The sequence below is a fragment of the Amaranthus tricolor genome, chromosome 3 (assembly GCF_026212465.1).
Source record: "Amaranthus tricolor cultivar Red isolate AtriRed21 chromosome 3, ASM2621246v1, whole genome shotgun sequence".
Classification (NCBI taxonomy): domain Eukaryota; kingdom Viridiplantae; phylum Streptophyta; class Magnoliopsida; order Caryophyllales; family Amaranthaceae; genus Amaranthus; species Amaranthus tricolor.
The window spans coordinates 24397846-24422998 of NC_080049.1; the positions used below are offsets into that span (position 1 = coordinate 24397846).

Here is a 25153-nt window from a genome sequence, read left to right on the forward strand (position 1 = left end):
AAGAACATAAGTTAAGTCATTTTTTAGTAATTTTTTTATCTGTATAATTTGTGTAACCAAAATTTTGAATTGTCCTAATAATAATTAAAGGTTTTCTTTCATTTTAATGATAAATGTTCATTACTCACAATGGACTATTAATTAAGCTAGTTAACTAAGATGTTAATTATTTTTTTTAGGTAACCTGGTCAATACGTTTTAAGGTTTGATTTTTTTAAAAAAAAAAATTTTACAAAGTAGACTAATTCAATATCTAAGTAATTTACAGTAAGTCTATACAACTTCTAGTCCAACTAAAAAAAAATATTTTTTCTTAGAGCCAATGTCACTATAATTGACCCTTTAGTAGATCTGTCACTACTAATGAAAAATTAAAATGATAATGTTTATAGAAATAAAAAAAATATGTATTCTAAAATTGTTATTTATTTAATTATGACGTACACTCACCAGCATTATAATGCTTAATATTCTTTTTGTTTCATTTAATATATATGAACCTCTTGATAGAGGTGTGAATTCTAATCGTACTGGTTGAATAAGACGAATAATAAATGAGTAGCAGAAATAAGTAGATGAAATTAAATAAATGAAGTATGGATAATTTAAAAGAAAATCATGGAGAAAATTTTTGAGAAAAAGAAAAGAATACAAAGTAATAAGACAACTTTAAGTCAATTGAATATTTTTTTTGGAGTTTATAATTGAATTGTATTTAAGTGCAAATTAAATAAAACGGCATCCTGTTACTCAGACTCGTTATCAATTATAAAATGAGGTTGTGAATTTACAGAGTAAACAAATGTAGACTTGGTTAAGACGTCCAAATTGGGTTTGACCGGGTCAAATATAGCTTTCCAAAATTAGACTTTTTGGGGTTATCAGAAAAGTATACTCCTAAATGCCATGAACTTTCCAATGTCAACGTAAATTTGAAGATACAACGGTATTTGCTTGATGGACAAGTCCAATGCCGCTTGTTCTACACTCCTCACCGCGCATAGAAATGTCACCACACTTATATTTACCTACCGTGAACCATTCACTTTTTTTAAAAAAATTTACCCATTTCTCTTTGATGCAAAGTTATCCAAACTAGAAAATTAATTTGAACTATTAAATTGTAAAGACATGATTAGCATTAAGAAAAGATGTGTTGGAAAGAATTTAAAAAGTCATTGAAATACAATTCAAAATAAAAATATTACAAATTTAAATGGAAAACTTTGAATGAAAGTAGAAAAAGTTGTGGCAAATTGGTAAGGACAAATGAAGTAATTGATAGGCAAGGTCAATACATTATACATAGGGATGCAAACGGGGCGGGGCGGGGCGGGTATTGAAATTCCCATCCTCATCCCCATTTGTTAATGCGATACCCATTTTCGTCCCCATCCCCACGACGGGTATAATTTTTCCCCGTCCCCTCTCCGATGGGTTTGTACCTAAAACCATCCCCGTCCCACCACCTATCCAAAGTCTCAAACAATTACATATCTAAAGTCTCAAACAAACATACAACCAAAGTCTCAAACAAAAATACATGTCTAAAACAAAAGTATTTCAACATCAACTCAAAATCATCCAAAGCCCAATAGCTCATATACTTAAATAAATACATTTTTAATACTTGTACATCATACTATTCATAGTTTCATACATTTATAAATTTGTATATTTGTACATATCTTGAGGGGGGGCGGGGTAGGGATGGGGCGGGTATCACCTAAAACCCATCCTCATCCCCATCCCCATCCCCGCGGTGGGTATGAATTTTATACTCGTATCCGCCCCATGACCCATCAAACCGGAACCCATTCCTTCCCCAATGGGACGGGGATGAAGCGGGTCTCCTATTAAACCCCCGCCGCCTGCATCCCTAATTATACACCCCTTGCCTTGGTGTACACGGTAAAAGTATGAACAAAGCCCCAAAACCCGATGACACAATAAGAATTATGACTCTTAAACATTGAATACTACACCTAATAAACATTAATATTGATCTTAACATTAAAATTTTGTTACTACTTATATCTGTTTAGTTTAACCGATATGAATTTGTATTGTATCTAATGCATCTAATTGATTATATTCGAATTTATCTAAGCAAATAATGGAGAACCATCCAAAAACTCAAGTTGAACTAATTTTTAAACGCATAATAATATTATAAAATAACCTAAAATCAAATCTTACTTTACTCGACCTTCAATATAGTCGAATTAGACTCTTACCCAACATGTTCATTAAATTAATATGATCTAGATCAACATGTTCTAACCGCAACTAACTTTGACCTATACTGACTTTCATTTAGACCTAATGCAAACTTTTAACGATCTGAAACTTATTAATTAGTCTATTCAAATAGTATATTATCCAAGCCCAAAGATAAGTAAACTTATATTTGATAAAACGTACATTTTCTTAAATTGTATCTAAAATTTAGTCTATTCAAATTGCAAATAATCCAAGCCCAAAGATAAGTAACTTATATTCAGAAAAATATTTCATTAAATTGTATTTATATTGTAGTGAACTCGTATCTAGCATATTAAAAAAATTAATATTATTTTTTACAATATATATTTTTACTCACTTCTTTTCAATTTCTATAGCTCACTTAGCTACATAGATTCTTCCCAACATACTTAATATCCAAAAAACATGAAATTTCCAAACAATTGCCTTCCTAATAAATCCTATCCACTATAAATATTGCCTGAAATCAAAACCTGCTTCATTACGAATAAGCTGATCATAAAACCAACTCTTATCTCCTACACTATTTTTGGCTTAATTAATGATATAACACATAATTAAGCCCATATATATCATCCTACAATTACTAAAAGTATTCCTTTCTTCAAATACCACATATTGTCATATACTCGCCCCTTTCACATTCATTTTGGGCTCTTTCATTCTAGTAATTATTTTAATTTTTACAGACTTATTATCTTTCTCCATCTTAACCATTTATTTTTATCATTTATTTATTTTTGTCTTATTTTCCGACCTAATTTCCATTTCCACTAAATTTATCTCAAGTGCGTTCTCATAGTAAGAGAAAGACTATTAAAAAACCATGGCAGTGAGTTCCAAAAACATGGCAGCAGCAAAATCAGTCCTATCAACCCTAGGCTCAGTAGCAGCCACAGCCGTAGTAGTCCGCACAGTTGTTAACGACTTCCTCCCACACCAAATCAGAGACTACATCTTCTCCTCCCTTCACTCCTTCACTCGCACCTTCTCCTCCGAAATCTCGATGATCATCGAAGAGTTCGACGGCCTCGAAACCAACCAAATCTTCGAGGCCGCCGAACTCTACATCGGCGCTCGCAACAAAACCATCTCCACCTCCTCCACTTCATCCTCAGCCACTCGCCTTAAAGTCCGAAAACCCGAATCAGAAAAACAAATCCAAGTCAGCGTCGATCGAGACGAAGAAATCGCCGACGTATTCGAAGGTGTCAAATTCAGGTGGGTATTACAATGTCGAATCATCGAGTCGAAAAATTATTATAACCCACGAGACATGAATTCCACTTTAAGATCCGAGATCCGATCCTTTTGCTTAACATTTCATAAAAAATTCAAGGAAATTGCATTAGAAAAATACCTTCCACATATATTAAAAGAAGCAGAGTTTCTGAAACAAGAAATGAAAACAATCAAGCTTTTTACAGTGGATCCAAATAACTTATATTCGGGTCCGGCCCATGTATGGACCTCCATTAGTTTAAACCACCCAGCAACATTCGAGACATTGGCGATAGACCCAGAGTTAAAAAAGATGATAATTGAAGATCTTGGAAGGTTCGTGAAGAGGAAGGAATATTATGAACGAGTAGGGAAGGCGTGGAAGAGGGGTTATTTGTTGTATGGGCCTCCAGGGACTGGGAAATCGAGCTTGATAGCGGCAATGGCGAATTACTTGAATTTTGATATATATGATCTTGAGTTGAATGGGTTGAGGTTGGATTCGGAGCTTCGGAAGGCGTTGGTTGGGACGGCGAATAAGTCGATTGTGGTGGTAGAAGATATTGACTGTTCTATTGAGTTGAATGATCGGAATAATGGTGAAGGTGTCGGTGTTGGTCCTCCTTTGGGGTTCCATGAAGAAAAGGTTAGTTCACTCTTTTATTTTTCAGCGCGCCAAAACTGACTTTTAAGAGTTAGTTGTCAACATGATAATTTTATTTTTGTCATGAACTCATAACTATTTACTTATTCCGGTCCTTTCATTAGTCCATTATAAAATACTATCTTTGTTTTCTGTCGTTACTTTAGATTTTTTTCATTTTAGGGAGAGAAATTTAAATTTAATTTTTAAAGTATATATTAAAAACAAAAAATATATATATTTATGTGGAATCTTGTTAGATTCATTCTTAAGCAATGAATTTTAATATATAATTTTTATAGTTTTTTATAATACGTACAAAGAGATATCGAGACTCTAAATTTGATTTAAAATGCATGTAAAAAGTAAATTGGACTAACAAAAAGAAATTGAGGGAGTACTTTTCTGGTTATTATTAATTGCTACAAATAATGATTTTTATCCTTTTTTAAGATATCACTATAGTCTAGATATGCAAGTAATAAAAACAAGAACCGTTATACTTTAGGGAAAAATAAGTTTTTTGAAAGATATATTAAAGATAAAAATATTTGTATAAGATTTTGTTAGTTTAATCTTAAATATAAATTTTTAATTATGCACTTTTTATTATTTTTTATGATGCAAATTTAATGACGCTGATGTTTAAAATTTTCTTTAAAAATTAAAAAAAGTAAAATGGCAAAAAAAAGGAAAAAAAATAATATTTTCAAATGAAGTATTTTCTTTACCTACTTTACTAGATTTTAATAATAATTCAACTAATTTTAATGCCTATGATCGTAAGTCCTCAAATAGTTTTCACAAACTTTTCTTTATCATTTATTCAATAATCCCTACATAGTTCTACCAACTTAATCGTTTATTAAACATTTTTTTAACGCTCTTTGCATCTTTTAATTTCTAATAATTTTACTACATGATTCTTATATTTTTCCACTATCCTACTATCTATATCATTAATATATAAGAATTATATACTTTCTCCTATACACCCGATGTGTCCTATTTAATTTTTTATCATCTTTTGGGTGGTTAAAAGAGATCACATGTGAAAAAAAAGTACACTGTTTTTAAAATTTTAATAGGTGTAAAGGTGTGAAAAAGTTAAGTTTAATAAATATAAATTGGTAAAATTAATATACTCAAAATAAAAATAAGATATTTAGGATGACTTTTTAAATAAAAAAATGAGACACTTAAAGTGAATAAAAAGGAGTATTAATTAACTTGGAGCTACTAAAACGGGAGTTTTCAAATTCTTTTTCCTTTTAGCTAGCCAAAGTGTATTATACTTAATTGAATTTTTAATTTGAAATTACCCAATAATTAATGAGTCAAAGGTTATATTATTTTCATCAAATTTTATACTAGAATTAAATTTATTATTGAATGCAAGTAATTAACTTAAACTTTTCAATTGTGAATAAATTAATCAGGTAACTCTATCTGGTTTACTGAATTTCATCGATGGACTATGGTCAAGTTGTGGGAACGAAAGAATCATAATATTTACAACAAACCATAAAGAGAAATTAGATCCAGCATTACTACGTCCTGGCCGAATGGACGTCCACATTCACATGTCTTATTGCACACCTTCTGCATTCAAAATCCTTGCTATAAACTATCTATGCATAACCCATCACAAACTGTTTGCTCAAATTGACCCACTTATTGACGAAGCTGAAGTCACCCCAGCTGAAGTTGCTGAGCAACTAATGAAGCACGATGATCCTGATTCCGCCCTCGAAGGCCTTATCGAGTTTCTCAAGCTAAAAAAGTTCCAAAATGATGAAGCTAAGGCTAAGAAATTGGAAGAAGCTAAGGCTAAAAAACTTGAAGATGAGACTAAATCTTCATCTAAAGATCAAAATGATGATGAAAATAATGGTAAGGAAGAAGTAAAGGATGGTAATAATGAAATTGATTTGGTTGAAAAAAAAGATGTTGAAAATGAAGCATAATTATTCATTTATAGTTATTTTTTTGTGATTTTTTGCTTTGAATCTTGAAATTAAGTTTAATGTATTATAAATTCATGTGGAGTAATTGTTAGCTTAAACTTGTATTGAACAAAAATTAAAGGCTCTAGTTAATTATAGGAAAGTTTGTTATTATTGATCCAAATTTTTGTCATCGTGTCAAGTTAGCTCAAAATAATTCATACAATTATATTAAATTTCTTTTAATAATAACTAACCCAAACTATATATGGGAGTCATAAAAAATTAAGAGTATTTTTAAAGGAAAAAGAAAAACATGTTTTATTAAGAGAAAGTTATTGTTTTTGTATATAAATGAGTTATTTTGAGTTAATCGATAATAGACTTTATTTCTAAATAATAGCAAAAAATTTAGATTAATAATATCAATTTTCCGTTGTAATATCCATAAAAATAATGAAAATGATGAATGAGATCCTAAATGATCAGGTAAAAATCTTCCCATATGTTGTTGAAAAAAAAAGTCTGGATTTAGGATTGACATTATGAGATCATTTGGAGTTAATTAATTAATAGATGCATTATATATGTAAGCAAGATGATAATTACTTGGAAATTACTTATAATATTAATATTGTGTAATGGCATATCCGCATATATGTTTGGTGGGCAGCAGCAGCAAGGATTCAAATGGCTGAAGCAATGAGGATGAGGGCTTTTAATGCTAGACGATTTCGGCGTGGAAGGAGAGTGCGGTGCATCAGAGCATTCTAGCTAACCATTTAGCTATTTAACGGCGAAATCAATGCCCAATGGGGAACTAAGCTCCAGTAATCCTGGACATGCGGATCGATGACTTAATGGTTTTAGGGAATCAGAAATTATGTGTCAAGTTTTTAAGTTCTATATTGTACGACAAGTGATGTCAATGTAAAAATTAAAATAATATTCTAAACTAAGTTACGAAAAGTTACACTTATGTCTCAAGATTATGAAGTACTCCTATAAAATTTGTTAGAATGTAATTAATTAATTTGAAAATTCTACACTAAGTTACGACAAGTGAAATACAAATGATTTAATATGATTATTTGATCGATGTTTATGTAATACTTTTGTACTCTTGTGTAATTAATTAATTTGAATATTTGAATCCATGCTGAAATAAGACAAGTATAAATTTTGACTTTAATAGTTGATTTTATTTTGTTTTTTATCTTAAGAATTTGTTAGGGTGTGTGACTTAAGTGTACATGGAAAATCAACTTAGCTTAAACTTGTTCTAATTAGAAGCTTTGGAAGCATGTGGGTGATTGGTTGTAAAGTAAAGGCAGGAAAACGGTTGAACATTTAGTATATATTAAATCTTAAGAATATATTACCGAGTATAAAAAAAGTAGTGGGACAAAATGTATTAAAAATAGAAGGTTCAAAAAGGGTTCAAAGGACAGGACAAAAGGCAAATTGGAAAACCGAGTCAGCAAGAAAAGCCAACTCGACTTTCCTGATATTAGGCCTAAAGCTGACTCGGCTTTAGGTACTAGAAAATGTTTTTGTCTAGTAGGAAAAGTCGAGTTGGCTTTCCTGGTAATGGACCTAAAGTCGACTCGGCTTTCCTGATATTAGGCCTAAAGCTGACTCGACTTTAGGTATTGGAAAATGTTTTTGTCCAGTAGGAAAAGTCGAGTCAGCTTTCCTGGGAATGGACCTAAAGCCGACTTGGCTTTAAGGTCTAATCTGACGGTTGTGATTTTTCGTATACTTTGAATTAATTGCATTGGATTTCTTCCTTTATATCATTTAATTCTGATGTTACACATGCTTAATGAGGAGGAATAATGCTCATGAATACAATTGTTATAATAGTATTGATTGATGATCATTATACTTGATCATCAATGGGTGATTGAATGTGACATGACCCTTTGGTATACTTGAACTAGTATAAATAGGGGCTTGCGGAAGGATATTACTCTTTCAAAATTCTCTTGTCCTTGCTTTTCTCTCTTGCTTGTGTTCTTTCAAAATGAGTTATAAAATACTTGTTAGAATTTTCCAAAGATTATAATTCATCAAACACTTTGTTATTAAGTGATATACTCTAAGTACTAAGGGTGTATTGTGTTGTTTGTATCCCGTTGTGAATTTCCAAGTCTAAAACCCAAGTACCTTTATGGGGAAAATATCATAAAACAAAAGTGATTACACGCCTACAACAAGCATCAAGTTTCCGGGTAACGATTTTCGTTACAAAGATCACTTTCAAATTTGTTCTTATTGCTTATTGTGTAAGTTTATTTTAGCCATCAATAAAGAGAAATACAAATTCCTATAATATAATTTGTATTTGCATTATTATTTGTGATAAAAACAACAAAGGGAAAAGGAGTAGCATGCATGGAGAAGTATGCATGACAAAATGGCTAAGAGCGTTCGCTCAAAGGATAATTGTTCGAACAACCTATGTGCTTGAATTAACGAGCACCAAACTTAGAGCACAAATAGAAGTTGTATGCTTACGTGTCCCTAATCAAATTTTAAATTTTTTTTAGATGAACTCTAAGTTTTTCCAATATCAATACAAACCAAAATCCATAAAATTGTAACCCGTAAAACACAAATCCAATGAATAGATAGAATATCTCTTATTCAAACTCGTGTTGTCATTCTCAATTCATACAATTTATCAAAAGAAATTATCTCCTAATTTCTTTTTATGATAAAACTAATGAGAATTTAACTTATATTTATCCTCGATCAACTTTACGCCTAATCTCGCATTTGTAATTTATTGACTAGCTAGGCAATAAGAAACTTTAGTTTAAGATTTAATTGATACATATTTAATCATAGATCCATAATTCTATAAATATTATACATAAATTCAGTTTATATTGGAATTCTAATCATTCCCTCTACCTAGAAATAAGATTGCATAACTAAGAGAATAAGGTAAAGATTAATCATTACTTTTCGGACAACGACACGAAAAGCTTAAAAGGAAATATAATTTTATACGGATAGCTAACGACTCGAACAACGGGAAATTAGACTAATTACATTTACTTTATTCTAATTACCACATGGTAGAAATAAAATATATAAAAATTTAGCCCAAAAATTACTGAAAATGGTTGTAAAGCGATGATGATAAAGGTGTAGGGTATTGAAAATATTTGCGTATAAATATTAGTTATTCTCATTATTTATAGATTATGGATTATAACACATGATCAAATGATATCTCACTAATCACACACTTATTTTTTATTGATTAATTATCATATTAGGATCCTAATAATTCAATTATCATGCTCCCATCTTATTGATCGAATTAATTAATTTTTAATCTAAATTTTTCACGAAACTAAATCGCTAATAATCTCATACTCTCTTTTTATTGATTAGGCCAACGAAAATTTTATTCAAGATTTAACGTACATTTTACTATAGATCCTTCATTTTATAAATAATTTCATGATAACATTAATTTATATTTAAATTTGGATTAATACCTCTACCCTCGATATTAAAATCAGCTCACTACACATGATAATAAACGAGAAAGATAAAATAATAAATAATTAAACATAAAACTAGACATGAATATAAAATTGATGAGCATAAATTAAAATAAAGAACAATTAATAATTAAACATGCTTAAGAAATAATCGATAAAAACCAAATCAAAATAAGTGGAATGAAGATATTATAAATGCAAAAGGAAAAGGAATTGAATTCAAGTAAGAAACATGTTCACAATTGCAAATTAAAGATTTTAAAAATATTCTAGGTCTACAATGGAAAAATATTCAAAACTAAACTAAGAAAATGTTCTCTAATAGAAAACTAGGCCACAGGAATAAAATTGTGAAATAGAAAAGATAACACAAACTTACCTGATAACTTCTTCTCCCTTGATCTCACTGCCTGGTTAACCTCTAATCTCAGTTCTAATACCTCCTTCACCCTCATTCTATGGTCAACCTGGTTCAGCTTTGTGCTCTTAAATTTGTGGATTAAACAAAATAATAATGTCTTCTCTAAACCCAACCCAACAACTAATATCTCCCAACTACATTAGGTTAATGTGTCTCTATCCTGCATGGCTCCCCTTAACAGCTTGTAATCTTTTTTGTAGCCTTATCCAAGTTGATGCCTCAGATTCTTCTTACCTCTAGCCTTTGTGTAATTGGTGTGGCGTGTGGCTTATTCCTCCGTCCTTGGAATTTGGCATTCCTTCTTTTATTCTTTATGCTAGAATTCTAGATGCAAATTTGGCTGAATTTTTGGCAATTATCACTAAGTTTATGATTATTGATCTCATCTCTTGGACTATTTTTTCGATCTATTGTTTCAGAGGCCAAAGTAGCTGTGGAAAGCTTATCAGCGTTTACTTCTATTAGGGATATATATATTTCACTTTATACCTATTGAAAAGAGCTACCAAGCTGGAATCTCAAGAAGGAATTGCGTCATATTTATAGGAGTGATTTTTGGGAACCTACCTAAAAAAATAATTACTTGCATTATTTTACTTTTTTGGGAGATAGATAGAAAAAGTTATAAAAGATAAAATTTATAAACTATGTACCCTAGAGTATGGAGAATCCCCTACAATTGAGCGAAAAGGAAAAATTAACTCACCTACATATAAACGTAAACTTGTTAAAGTTGGATCTAGTTAAAAATTCAATTGAAACCAGACCGAAAATTAGGGGGCCATAGTTCAAAATTTTCGGAAGAAAACTCAATTAAATCGTATAGTAACCATTTTTAGTTAATAGTCAAAACACACAATATTTTAACGTAATTTTTCTAATCAATATACTATTTTTTGTTACGCTTTGTGGTCATATTTTTTTGGGAAATTTTATATGATAGCAACATGTTTTTAAGAAACGCAAGTTGTAGCTTTTCTCAAAAAATTTCCACATAGTAGCAATATGTTTTTGCTAGGGATGACAATTCAGTCCGAATCCGACCCTAGTCCGACTCGATCCGAGGAAAATAATGCGATTCGAGTATGAGGAAAAGGTTATCCGACTCCAACTCCGACTTCACGATCCGAATCCGAGTTAGAGACGGACCAGAGTTGGACCTTATTAAAAATCCGACACTCCGACCCTACTCCGACGCCCCTGAAAGAAATCCGACTTTGAATTTGACTTTTAACCCAATATTTTTTTCCTTTAAAACTCTGGACGTGACTAATTCAAGCTCTCTTTCATACTAATTGTAATTTTCGATTTTGAAAAACTACTTGGTATTTTTATTTAGATCAATCAATCAAAATACGACAAATCAGATCAAGAAAAATAAAATACGCCAAATTAAAATGCGAGAAAATTTTGTTAAATTGTAGTATTAGGAATATTTCTCATGTTAAACTTGAATTCAAAGTACATATTTTTTTTTGTTAAATTGTATTTGAAAAATATATTTTGTTAACTTAATACGCTTTAAATCATTAGTACAATATCACAATGATAAAGTTTGATAATAATCCGACTCCGTTGGAGGTCCGAGAGTCCGAGTCAGGGCAAACTTAGAGTATGCATAATCTGACTCCGAGTGGAGGTGGACTGAAAAAAAAAGTTAGACTAAAATCTGGAGCAAAGTCGAAATATGTATAATCTGAGCCGAGTCTGACCCATTGCCATCCCTAGTTTTTGCATTTATCAATGGACGCAGTTATATTGTTCTAATTTTTACAGAAGTTAAGTATTTAGGGAATTACCTTTTTATCACACTAAGGGTGAGTTCATCTTCTCCAAATTGAAATCCACCATTGTTAGTGCCCTTATTCACCATTGTTGATATTCATCTTAAACCTTAACACCACGGATTCACTTAATCTGTTAATCAAAATCAAATACATAAGCAAATTAAAACTTTAATTTTCGCAATAAGCTAGTAAATAAAAGACACAATCAAAATCAAAAAACATGTAAACATTAAAAATACTACAATTAAACCCTAATTTCAACATAAACTAGTAAATAAAACATATTCAAAGATTCAAATAACAAGCATTTATATAATATTAGGAACAAACCCTAATTTTCACATATTAATAAACTTGAAAAAAATCAAAATTTATGAAAAATTAACTCAAATTGCAGAAAAAAAAAATTTGTGAATCCCAACAACAACCCAAAATTATACTAAATTTAGATTACAATGAAGGGAAAAAGTGTACATAGAAGATAAATGCATGAAAGAGAAGTTCAAGAAGTGAGGAAGACAAGTTACTGAAGTTTGATGTCTTAGTGGAATTAGAAAAAATAAACTTAAATATTACTTTAACGTTTTTAGCTTCATAATGTTACCGAAAATATAAGCAGACAAATTTAATGTTACGATGTAAAAAATATTTAAAAAATTTAATCTTATAAACACGTTGTTGTCATGTAAATTATCCCTATTTTTTATGTTAAAAATAAAAATGTATACACCTAAGTCCTACAGCTATAAAAACGGTCATTTTCTAAAATTGTAATTTTTTTCCATAACCTAATCATAAAAGTTAAGTTGAAAAACAAACATAATAACATCATGCACAACGTAAGTTCAAAGTACATGTTATTGGGCCGGCGTATTTTTTATGGAAAAGGTGTGACCAATATCTTAGGATCCTCTCTTTGTTTATTGGTAACCTGATCCTGCACTACCAAAATTCCCCCAAAAGTTTGTAAATTATAATTGGAGTGTACTAGTAATTCTTGGAGATGTATGGATTATAAAAAAATGGTATATTGAGTGGAAAAATTCCCCCAAAAGTTCTTATATTTATTTTGAAATTGTGCATGATCCCACTCCACTCAAAATAACCAGTATATAAAAAATTTAATCAAATTGTCAATATATTAACATACACATAGGAGTTTATCCAAATTGATCGAGATATTTATCATATGCGAAACTTGCTCAAACACTCGATCGAATTTACACCTTTAGCGATTATCTTTGCATTCGAAATTTGGAAAATTCTTGTCCAGAACAATTTTTCAACTGAAATTAAAATTAATCATGGTTGAAAAAGTTTTCGAAGTAGTAGTTATTTGTTAAATTACATATTTTGTAAATAGAAAAAATTAAATGTTTTGACTTGATACTATCTTAAATTTACCTAACAAAAAAACAAGTTTCAAAGACAAACACTATATTGAAATCAAAAAGCAAATTAATAAACACAAATAAAAAATATTCTAATTTACAAAATCAAAATTAAAACAATACAAAACTTTTGAGCACTAATTTGATGGAGGCCATGATCTCATACGGGCATTGATGAAGATTATACAATATATAAATTAATTTAACAATATATACTTTATTTACATCTTTAAAATAAGCAGCATATACATCATATATTGCTCCCTCTATCCCTTTAAAATAGCACTATTTAATTAAAAATTATGAGAGTTTTTTAAATTAAATAATGTTATACCAAAGAGTGATATTTATTAGATAAAGTAATACTTCAAAGTGAGTTAATTGATATTATTCTTGTTCTTTAATATTTTTCTCATTTAGAATGTTCCACTTTAAGGAGAGAGAAATTTAACGCAAATTTTTGAGTGATATATAGAAGTTAAAATATATCATGTGAGATCTTGGGATATTTAGATTCGAAAATTAATTTGAAAATTGTGCAAAAAGTAACGGGATGAAAAAAGAATAGATGGAGTAATATTTTAAAAGGAAGTGGAAGAATTACGCAGATAAAATAAAAATATAAGTTAAAATGTGAAAGAAATTTTTTAAAAAGTGTGATTTTAGCTAAAAATAAAAATATATGGTAAATATGAATTAAAAAGGAAAATAAGACAAAATTTATATTCCTCCTATTCATCATAAGTGTTCTATTTGCTTTTTAGACACTATTCATTTCTTATTAACATAGTCAAATGAAATTTTGTTAGATTTATGTCAATGCAAGGATTATTCATATTAATTTTTTATAATTTTTAATTATGCACAATTAAAAATATTAAAAATTGAATAAGTGAATCAAATATTGTGCATATAGCAAATGAGACGAACACTTGTAGTGAAGACATACTAAGGGTCTAAGTTTGAAATTACAAAGGAACATTCGCCCTTGCTTTATTGGGGACCTTGGGGTATCTAATGTGTTATGTTATGTGTGTAGAAAAGTCGTTGAAAAAAGAAAAGACCACACCCCAAATTTCCGTATCATAATTATTCATATATATATATATATATATATATATTGTCTTTACATACCTTACATGACATACCATTTCCAAGAAGTCACAAGTAAACCACAATACTTCCTCCTAAACTCCCATCCAAAATATAGTCTTACAAAAATTTCTTTAGAAAAAAATAAATAAATAAAATTTAGCCAACATGTATTCATTCCAATCCCAAATACCAAGCGTAACATCTCTTTTTTCAGCCTACGCCTCATTATCCGCCTTACTTATGCTCCTTCGTTCAATCCTCCATGACTTCATCCCTCCTCCAATCCGCAACTACATCATCAACCTTGTCCACCACCTTTTCAAACGCCGTTCCAACGATCTAACACTCGTTATCGAAGAAACTACCGCCACTGGCATTGGCCATAACGAAATATACACAGCCGCCGAACTCTACCTTTCCAATAAAGTCACTAATCCTTCAACGGATCGCCTCAAAATTAGCAAGTCTCCAAAGGATAAATCACTCACAATCCGTTTCGAAACAGGGGAAATCATCGATGATACCTTCGATAACATCCCCCTTCGATGGCGGTTTCTATGTACGGAACGTGATACCAAACGTCGGTCACCTTCAACAGTCGATGATGATGATGGATTATTATCTTCATCTGGAGAAACCCGATTTTTCGAACTAAAATTCGATAAGAAGTTCAAGGATAAAGTTATTAACTCTTACTTGAAATTTGTAATGGCGACGTCAAAATCGATGAAAGATAAAGAGAGGATGTTAAGATTGTGTACATTAGGGAGTAGGTTTAATGTGTATTGGGATACAACAAATTTGGAGCATCCTTCGACATTCGATACCCTAGCGATGGATCCGGATGCGAAAAGAGCAATAATAGAGGATTTGGATAGGTTTGTGAGGCGAAGAGAGTTTTATAAACGGGTCGGGCGGACTTGGAAGAGAGGATACTTGCTCTATGGGCCTCCAGGGACTGGGAAATCAAGTTTAATAGCAGCAATGGCAAATTATTTAAGCTTTGATATATATGATTTGCAGTTGGGGAGTGTGATTAAGGATTCTGATTTAAGGAGATTGTTGCTTGCTACGGCTAATCGGTCTATATTGGTGATTGAAGATATTGATTGTACTATCGGTATTCAAAATCGCAGTAAGAATTGTAACAAGGAGAATGGACAAAAAAAAGAAGTTCAGGTACGTACGGTTCGTAAATTATCTCCTAATTAATTGCGACTTTCTAATTAAAGCTTTGAATTATTGTTTTTTTTTATCCTTGTTGGCCTTTGATCTTAATCAGTTTTTGGCATAAGACGCCTATAGTAAAAACAGGTTAGAAAAAATAAACTTTTTATAATTTAAATTATCCAGAATAATTTTACTTTTTACTGACTTTTCTAGAATAATCTTAACCTTTAAATAAACATGAATAATCTCAACCTTTAAATAAACATGAATAATCTCAATTGCTAAAAATGCATTAAGGTACTCAACAATCATTTTGCAAAAGAAAAATAAAAAAGTAAATACAAAATCAAATTATAAAAAAATTTAAAATTTTTGGAAAATTCTACGTAGTGATCCTGAATATCTGGTTTTTTCACGTGGTAGACAATAAATCCACATGGTGATTCTGAGCTTTAACATTTTCATATGGTAAAAAGAATGCTAAATTTTTGGTTAATTTAAATATTCGTTTTGAACTGAATATGAATTATGTGTCCTATTAGGGTGATTGTGACTTTTATTTTTTTTTAAAAAAAAGTCATTATGTTAATCAGTAATTGACCCTGAAATTGAAATTGTTCATAATTAATCAATAATTGGGATTACTACAGGAAAATCAATAAAAAAATTGGATTATTCTATATAGTTTTCCTTAAATATATTGGACATGTTTAGCGTTAAAAGGAGTATTATTATCCATATGTGAGTTGTCTCACATCAAAAAAAGGAAGAAATTTACTCAATTTAACTTTCTAAACTTGAGGAGTAAATCCTACAATTCGTAATTGATTTTCGTTGTTAACTTTCTTTGCAGTACATATGTGGGTTACTTTTTCTCCATTTTAACAAGGCATCAGAGCTTAATTTGTTCTTGGGAGTTGGGTCTATATGACTAGGAATTTAATTTTACCATTGGTTTAGAAGCCTTAAATTAGATTTTTATTCCCAATGAAGTTTGTAATTCTTTTAGTAAGCTAGAATTTTAAGGACATTCACATATAAAAGGAATATTAAAGTGTCAATTATTACTCACATGTGAGTTGTTTCACATCGAAAAAAAGAATATATGTCATTTTATAAACTTGAGAGTAATCCGACGACCAACTCATTTCCTACATTCTAACATTTAGTATTGGGCAACAGTGTGGGCAAATTTAGCGGCTTAATAGTTGTAGGCTTGTAGCCGCAAATTGTAGATTTTGGATTAGAGATAGTTTAATTAAGATTTTGTATTTCCTCTGCTTGTTTTTAGTTCGTTTGTAGAGCTGTGAATTGTCACTTCCACTCAAGTGTTTTTGTTCAATTTAATCTGCTCCTAATCTATTTGTGAGAAATAGACATCATATTTAGAATAGTTGACCTCAAGGTAGAAAAGTGCACCTTTAGTGTAACCTATAACTAATATTAGAGGTGTATTTAGAACAAAATAAAATAATATCAATAATATTATTAAAAATATCGATTAATATGCAAATAGGTAAGTATTATTTTTAGATTTTTAAAAAATTATTTAGTGAGACTTGAAATTGAATTAATGTTGTCACATAGCAAATCTCTTATCAACTTAACCAACACATATTACTATATATAACGAGGTATATGGTTTCATAGAAATATAAATTGTTTGCTATCGTTTGACAATATTAATTAACCATAGATCCAAGAATACAACTTATCTGGTAATTAATCATCCATTTATGCATATTTGCTTAATCAACATAAAATTAAATCTGATTCATGCAGTTAGCATAAAAAAAACTTGTGTTGTTCTCTTTCCTATTCACATTATTGTTTTTATTTGCCTTTAATACTATTTATCAATTACTCTTATTATGTATTTTATTTTTAATTTTTAAGGTATAAAAATATCAAATGAGATCTTAATTGATTTCTGTCAATGTAATTTTTATTAATATCAACTTTTGATATTTTTAATCAAGCATAATTAGAGATAATTACAGTTGAAATAATACATAAGATTGAGTGGAAAAAGAAAATGAGACAATAATAGTGATTAGGAAGGAGTAATATATAATATTTATGATATATAGTCACCATGGTCGTCGGTTAGGAAGGGCAAATCGTCTATTGTCTAGGGCCCTAAATTTTTAAGGGCCTAATAAATAAATTTTAATGTACGATTAATAATAATTTAAATTAAATTTAAGTAAAATTTATATTTTTTTCGCTATATATTATGCGTTATTAAGGTTTTTAATACAAAACAATATTATTTATTACGTCTATTTTAAGGACTTTTTTTATTTATTGTTAGACGGCTTTAGTGGTCACTAACATTATCCACTTACCAATGGGTTTTCCTTTCATGGTGATGCTTGGCTACCGTTAATTTTATTAGGTGCCGATGTTATATATACCTTAAAAGGTCTTTCTATACGACAGACAAATTTTTTTTTAAAAAAAAGAAGTAATTTGATGGCAAACCAGAAAAAAATGATGAGTTGGATTACGAATGTTCGTTGGTTATTAATTTTGATGGACAAATAGAAGTAAATAATAGAGCAACAATTTGTCTGTATATGAAGCGTGCTTTACCTTTTGCCTTTTTAGTAATGAAGGTGGTGTAGTTTTAGCCATCATAAATAAATTATATTCTTTTTACGTCCACGAAAACACGAGATAATTGCTTTTGTAATAGCACTTTATTTCACGGTTATTTAGAAAATATAAAAGAATAATTAATTTGTAAGAATAAGATTAAAAATAAGAGAAAATAAAAAAAATCTTAGAAAAAGTAATCAAAACATTATAAAATAGCATTATTATTAATTTATCATACTTGTATTTTGCTTATAGATATTACAATCATGATTTGCGAAAGGATGAAAGACAGAAATCCATACACATAAATAATATGCATCAATAAAAATATATATAGTAAAATAGACGAATTTAAATACAAGTGTTGACTGTTAGAGTATATAACATATCCTGGGGCTTTAACCAAAGCTTTTGGTTAAAGCCCCAGGATATGTTATATACTCTAAGTTGATGGTTAAAGCCCCAGGATATGTTATATACTCTAACACGCCCCCTCACACGAGACCCCATTGAGCTAGAAGTATGGATGCGCATAGGCGCTGAATATTCCACTTTAAATGAGGGGTGGTTGAGATTCGAACCCGTGACCTCTCACGTTGGCTTCTGATACCATGTCAAGAAACCAACTCAACCAGAAGCTTAAACTGATGGTTAAAGCCCAGGATATGTTATATACTCTAACACTGACAAACTCGGACTAAAAAGAGCAACTATTTTATTGATAGTGGGATCTTATTGTCATACTTAGGCATGGCCACGGTCCGGGTTGGTCCGGTTCCGTTCCGGTTCCATCCGGTTCCGGTTCCACCCGGTTCCGGTTCCATTTGGAACCTGTCGCGAACGGTTCCGGTTCCGGTTCCGGTTCCGGGCGGTTCCTTGGCGGTTCATGAGGCGGTTCCAACTCACGGGACGGGCGGGTCGGACCATCGGTTCCATTTTTATTTTTTCTTTAAATATTTATATAATAAAAAAATACTATAATATCGTGGACGTACCTTTGATGATTACTTGATTATTAGCGAATTCATTGCATGTCAAGTTGTCATCGTTATTGAAATATTTACTAAAAAGAATGAAAAAAATAAATTAATAAGAAACGAATCAATGATAATGTCGATAAAGATGATTAATAAAAAAAGAGGGAGAAAATGGACTTGAACCTAGTACCCAAATGAATACTAAGCTGCCTACGTATCCAGAAGGAATCAAAGCCCACGTAGTTCTTTGTCATACCTTTTATTTATAGTTGTTGAATGTTGATTTATCGTTGTTGTTTGTCGGATTGATCCTATTCGTCTTCGTCATCATCATGTGGTTGATTAGATGCTTCCGCTGACTCTCCTCCTGACGATGATGCAGATGTATCCATCATCATCCATGGATCATCATCGTCGTCTTGATCATCATCATTCCTTAGTCCTTGTGTTCGAATCTCCGCTTGATCCCAATCTTTCTTGCAAACACATATTTGAATACTATGTAGAGCAAGACGAGATCGCTTTTCGTCCAAAACTCTTCTACCTGCACTAAAAGCAGACTCCAACACAATTGTTGACGCGGGAATTGCAAGGATATCCTTTGCAATTCTCGATAAAATGGGAAATTTAACAGATTTTTCTTTCCACCACTCCAAAATATCATAGATACTTTGGTCTATTTCAAAGTGGTGTTTAAGATAACTATCTAGTTCTAAATATGAGGTCGAGGAAGAAGAAGATGATCCTACAAAACTATCATCTTGAGTCATTATGTTAACTATTACCGAATTATAGTAAGAGGGACGTGCCGAAACGCTAGCACGCCTAGACATATCGCGTTTCGGGTTATATACACTAGCGTAAAAATCATAGAGTTCTGCTAAATATTTTTTACATGTTCCTACATAATTATGTACATCAGTAGACGGGCGATCTAACGATTGGTAATAAAATCCTATTACTTTAGTAAGGACCTCAGTTTTAAAACGTGGGTCCAAAATGGTTGCGATTCCATAAATATAAGGAAAATCGGTAAAATATGCTTGCCATTTTTCCATCATATCTGCAAGAATCGGCCTCAATTTTGGGTTAGTATCTTCATGTGTATATTTAAGGAGATGATAAAAAATAGTAATACATTCACTTATTACTAAGTGAACGTTCGGTTCATAAACATAAGAAAAAATCTTAGTCGCGTGGTCATACGCTTCTAATATGTTATGTACACCTATAGCTAATTCCCAAGTGTCATCAGCTATGAAACTATCTGTACACTCACTATATAGTTGTGTTATTACTGGGCGATAAGCAATCGCCTTTCTTAATAAATCGTTGGTTGAGCCCCAACGTGTAGGAGTATCTAATGACCAATACACTTTTTTAAGTTGGTATTGGTCACATAATTGTTTATATCGTCTTTTTATCTTTCCGATCCTAAGCCATTTCACTATATCCCTAATTGGTTCTAATAAATCGCTTAATTGTTTTATGCCTGCTTGGCAAGATAAGTTAATTATATGCGCACAACAACGTATGTGTAATAAGCTACCCCCAAGGATTAAACTAAAAGCAGGTTCGTTAAACAAAAGTTCTATACATTTAATGTTCGCGGTTGCATTATCAGTTGAACAACAAAATATTTTATCTAATAAGTTCTATTCTCTACATATCTCTACTAATCTATATTTTATGTTTTTACCGGTATGTCTTTCTGGCATTGTCTCAAAAGCAATTATTCTTTTTTGCATAATCCAATTTCGATCTATCCAGTGTGCTGTTACACACATATAAGGTTCTAAATGTGGGGGAGCAGACCAAATGTCAGTTGTTATGCTAACCCTACCATTAAACGATTTAAACATTTCAACTAATTCATAGCGCATTGATTCGTATAATTTAATTGTACGTCTTTTAAAAGTGCTCCTAGGGATTGCTCTATATTGTGGTTGCAAAGTTTTTCTATTGAGACGCTCGTATGCCCTACTTTCACCGTGGTTGAAAGGCAATTCATCACAAATTACATACCTAGAAAATTCATCAATCATGCCAAATGTTTGTTAAAAGATCCCGTACCACCACCTAACACGTATTCACAAAACACAATAAATAAATGTTTATAAAATATGAATATATAATGTATCAATGTATTATGTATGTCAGTATGTATAAAAAACTTAAAAAGTATTTACCTCTGGCGAAACTGTATGAAACTAAGGGCTTTAGTCCTTGATTTTCACAAATTTGACAAGTGCATAAGAAAATATCTGGATTCTCGGTTGGTTCTTTTGTGAAATACGACCACACATGTGAAACAGCTCTACCACTAGGAGGTGGCATTGCCGGAAAAGGTTGTCTTACTGGTTCATCTTCATCTAAATAAATAATTTAAAATTATAAAACTATAATTAAATAAATAAATAATTTAAAGTTTAATTAATTTGAAGAATAAAATTATAAAACTAACCGATAGTTTGGAAATTGACTCGTTTACCACGAGCTTGTCTTTGTTGTTGTTGTTCTCCTTGTTCTTCATGTGATCTTGTTGATGACTGTCGAGATATATTTATCCCAATTGGGGTCGTTGGTTCCTCTTCTTGTTCTTCTTCTTCATCAATTTGTATTTCTCTTTCCATTTGTTCTGCATAATTATGTAACTCCGGGTCGTACCCTTCCGGATAATTATGTTCATAATTATAATTACTAATGGAAGGTGTTGTTGATACCGACGGAGTAGAAGTGGCCTTTCTTTTGGACGAACTGGAACCTCCCAATGATTTTGCCACTTTAGTAACTTTTTTTGTGGCTTTTTTCAAAAATGAAGACATGATTGATAATATTGAAGTAATAATAGAAATATAGAATTAAGAAATAAATAAATAATTAATTATGTAACTAACTAAATTAAGAAATAATTAAAAGACTAATTATTTAATTAAGAGAATAATTGCGTAATTAAAGAATTAAGTAGAGAGAGTAAGTAGAGAGAGTAGGAGAAGAGATGAGTTGTGAATGAAAATGATAAAAAATTAAAGAATTAAAGAATTAAGAGAATAATGAAAAATGCAACGGCTAGTTCAACGGTCATAAACGGTAACTTTTGGCGAACCGGTTCCATGGAACCGGTGGGCCGGTTCAACCGGACCGGTCCCGGTTCCGGTTCCACAGAACCGTTGAGCCGGTTCAACCGGACCGGTTGCAGAACCGGTTCCATGGAACCGTTGGACCGGTTCTCCCGGACCGGTTCCGGTTCCAAACCGCGGGTTTTTTACCCGGTTCACGATGGTTTTTTCCGGCGGTTTCACGGTTCCGGCAACTTTTTTCCGGCGGTTTCGCGGTTCGGGGCGGTTCGGAACCTGTCGCAAACGGTTCCAGTTCCAAGCGGTTCGGGACCGGTTCGGTTCCGGGTAACCCGCCCCGTGGCCATGCCTAGTCATACTCATACGTGTGTCGTGTTATTCATTTCTTTAATTAATTATGGCGGGTGTTAATTGATGGCCGGTTGTCTCTCCATCTTTTCGGATATTTGTTTGTTTATCTCATATTAATTTAAACAGGTGGAAAATAGGATATTCTTATTACTCTCTGATTTATTGGATTGAGTTAGCTTATGCTTAGAATCTTTGGTGAAGATGATTTATTTTTGGTCTAAACTATTTTTCCTTATTTACTTTTAATATGGAGATTAATTAAAAAATAGAGAATAATGAATTAAATTACTTAGAAATTTTAAAATAAAAGAGAAATTATAAGAAGTAAAAGCGGTAGTGTCACATTTGAAAATATAATTCGGGCCACTCATTGAGAGTTAGAGATAGATAAAAATAATAACTGGGAAGAAATTAAATGGGACATGGGAATTTTATTTATTAGTATTAGAGTATACTAGTATCAATAATTTTTAGTTCATTAGATCTATTTTATTTAGTGCATATATATAAATAAATATTAGTATATCCAATTTTTTATCTAGTATTTTTATAAATCTTGGTTTATCTAACTTTATACCATGTGACATAAGAGATATTAATTATACCTTATTAATTAACTATCTTATTTAAAATGATTTTCATAAATATTTTCATTTCTTATTTACAATTTTTAAGATAATGTATAAGAAAATTCTCTTAAATGGTGTTTATTAGTTAATGTAATAAATTAATCATACCTTATGGTATAGATTAGACAAATCGATATATATTTTAACTATTTTACCTCTACTATTTGTTTCCTTAAAATATAAGCATCATTATATATTATCAAGAAGAGTTAAGATAATCAAATCAACTAGAGAAAAAATTAACTCTTATTTTATTGACAATTTTATTTAGCATAACTCTAGCTGAACATGTTTGTCCTTCCTTTTTTCGGGATTACTTACTAGAGGCGAAAATTATAAGGGCGGTAGGGATGGTGCCCGGCCAACCTCCCTTTAATTTAATTTAGTTGTCTTTTTTAATTTAGACATAAATATTAAGAAAATGAGGAGACCACCTAAAATAGTAGACTCATTTGTAATATTGATTATTTTTAATATTGAAAATGAGGGAACCACTTAAAATAGTAAACTCATGTGTAATATTAGGTATATTTAATATTAAGAAAATGAGGGACCACCTAAAAATACATGTCTTAAATGAAAATGGGACAAGAAAGATAAACTGCCCAAATAAGAAAATAGGACAACTAAAAAGAATAAAGGGAGTATAAGTAATGACATTTATAAATATATTAAAGTCGACTTAGGCCTTGTTTAGTTCAACTAATTTTTAATAATTATATTTAATTTTACCGATTGAAATTGATTTAAACTGATTTACTAATTGATATTCATATTTAATGATTCTAAATTATTTTTAATTATAAATTTTAAATGATTGTAACTGATTTTTACTTATTGCAATTGATTTTTACTTATTATAAGTGATTTTACTTATTGCAATTAATTTTTACTTATAATAAGTGATTTTACTAATTAAAACTAATTTTTACTGATTATATTTTTCTTTATTGATTACTTTTTTTTTATAAAGTGAACTAAACCATGGCGATCAAAACTAAATATTTTCATATTGAAATATATGTTAAATAATAATTTACATGCAATCAAAATTAGTGAGAGAATAACTAATATATCATATAAGCTTTACGAGTTACTCATTCTATTACCAATAAATTTAAAACTAAAACTTTATCAATTTTTGTGTGCAATAAACTCTTCTATTGTGTAAATCACATCTTGTGTACAAGTCCAATAGCAAATTAATTAATATACATGTAATCACACTTTCATATAAGCATATTTTTTTGGCTAGCTCCAATGTTGATCGAACTTTAATAAATGGTTGCAGACGCAATTGACACTATCTGGGCTACTAAACTTCATCGATGGACTATGGTCAAGTTGTGGAGATGAAAGAATCATAATCTTTACAACTAACGATAAAGAAAAACTTGATCCTGCTTTATTACGAGCAGGGAGAATGGACATGCACATTCACATGTCCTATTTAACATTCACAAGTTTTCAAATCTTAGCCTCAAATTACTTAGAAATGAAGGATGATGACAATCATCCACTCTTGGAGGAAATCAAAAGGATGATTGAGATCGAGATGGTGAACGCGACTCCTGCTCAAGTTGCTGAGGAGTTGATGAGATCTGAAGATGTTGATGAAGCACTTGAAGGTGTTTTAAAGCTACTTAGGAAGAAGAAGGAGATTATGGATAATAATGAACAAATTGTTGTGGCTAATGAAGGAGAAGATGATATTGTAGTTGATGATACTCGTCTAAATGAAAATGCATGAACTTCAATATTAATTTGATGAATATTTCCAAATCATTTAGTAATTACTAGTAGATATTTAAGCTAGTACGAGTATTTTAAAGCATATATTTACATTATGTTTGGATAAAGGAATAGAAGCATATATTTACATTATGTTTGGATAAAGAAATAGATGAATTTGGAAGGATATATATCTTTTATTTGGATATAAAACGGGAGAGGAGGGATTTGGAGGAAAAAACATCGACAAAAGGGAGTAAATTTTCCTTCCATATTTGGAGATAAATTATCACCCCACCCCACCCTCCCCCAAGGGAAATATTTAAG

General features: G+C 30.7%; 2 protein-coding genes across 3 annotated transcripts; both read left to right on the forward strand.

Moving 5' to 3' along the window:
• Nucleotides 1-2745: 2745 nt before the first annotated feature.
• LOC130808743 (AAA-ATPase At3g50940-like) lies at nt 2746-7172 on the forward strand. Of its 2 annotated transcripts, none has more exons than XM_057674221.1 (3): nt 2746-4132; nt 5569-6022; nt 6749-7172. In XM_057674221.1, exons 1-3 carry the CDS (start codon nt 3092-3094, stop codon nt 6847-6849), a joined length of 1596 nt encoding a protein of 531 aa, XP_057530204.1. In that variant the 5' UTR covers nt 2746-3091; the 3' UTR covers nt 6850-7172. The 2 variants fall into 2 exon arrangements, with proteins under 2 accessions (XP_057530204.1, XP_057530205.1); XM_057674222.1 differs by having other exon boundaries at nt 2756-4132; nt 6752-7172.
• A 7162-nt stretch (nt 7173-14334) lies between these two features.
• On the forward strand, nt 14335-25011 carry LOC130808692 (AAA-ATPase At5g17760-like). The gene is made up of 2 exons (XM_057674147.1): nt 14335-15469; nt 24387-25011. The coding sequence occupies exons 1-2, from the start codon at nt 14456-14458 to the stop codon at nt 24843-24845; spliced, it is 1473 nt and encodes a 490-aa protein (XP_057530130.1). The 5' UTR covers nt 14335-14455; the 3' UTR covers nt 24846-25011.
• Nucleotides 25012-25153: the final 142 nt, after the last annotated feature.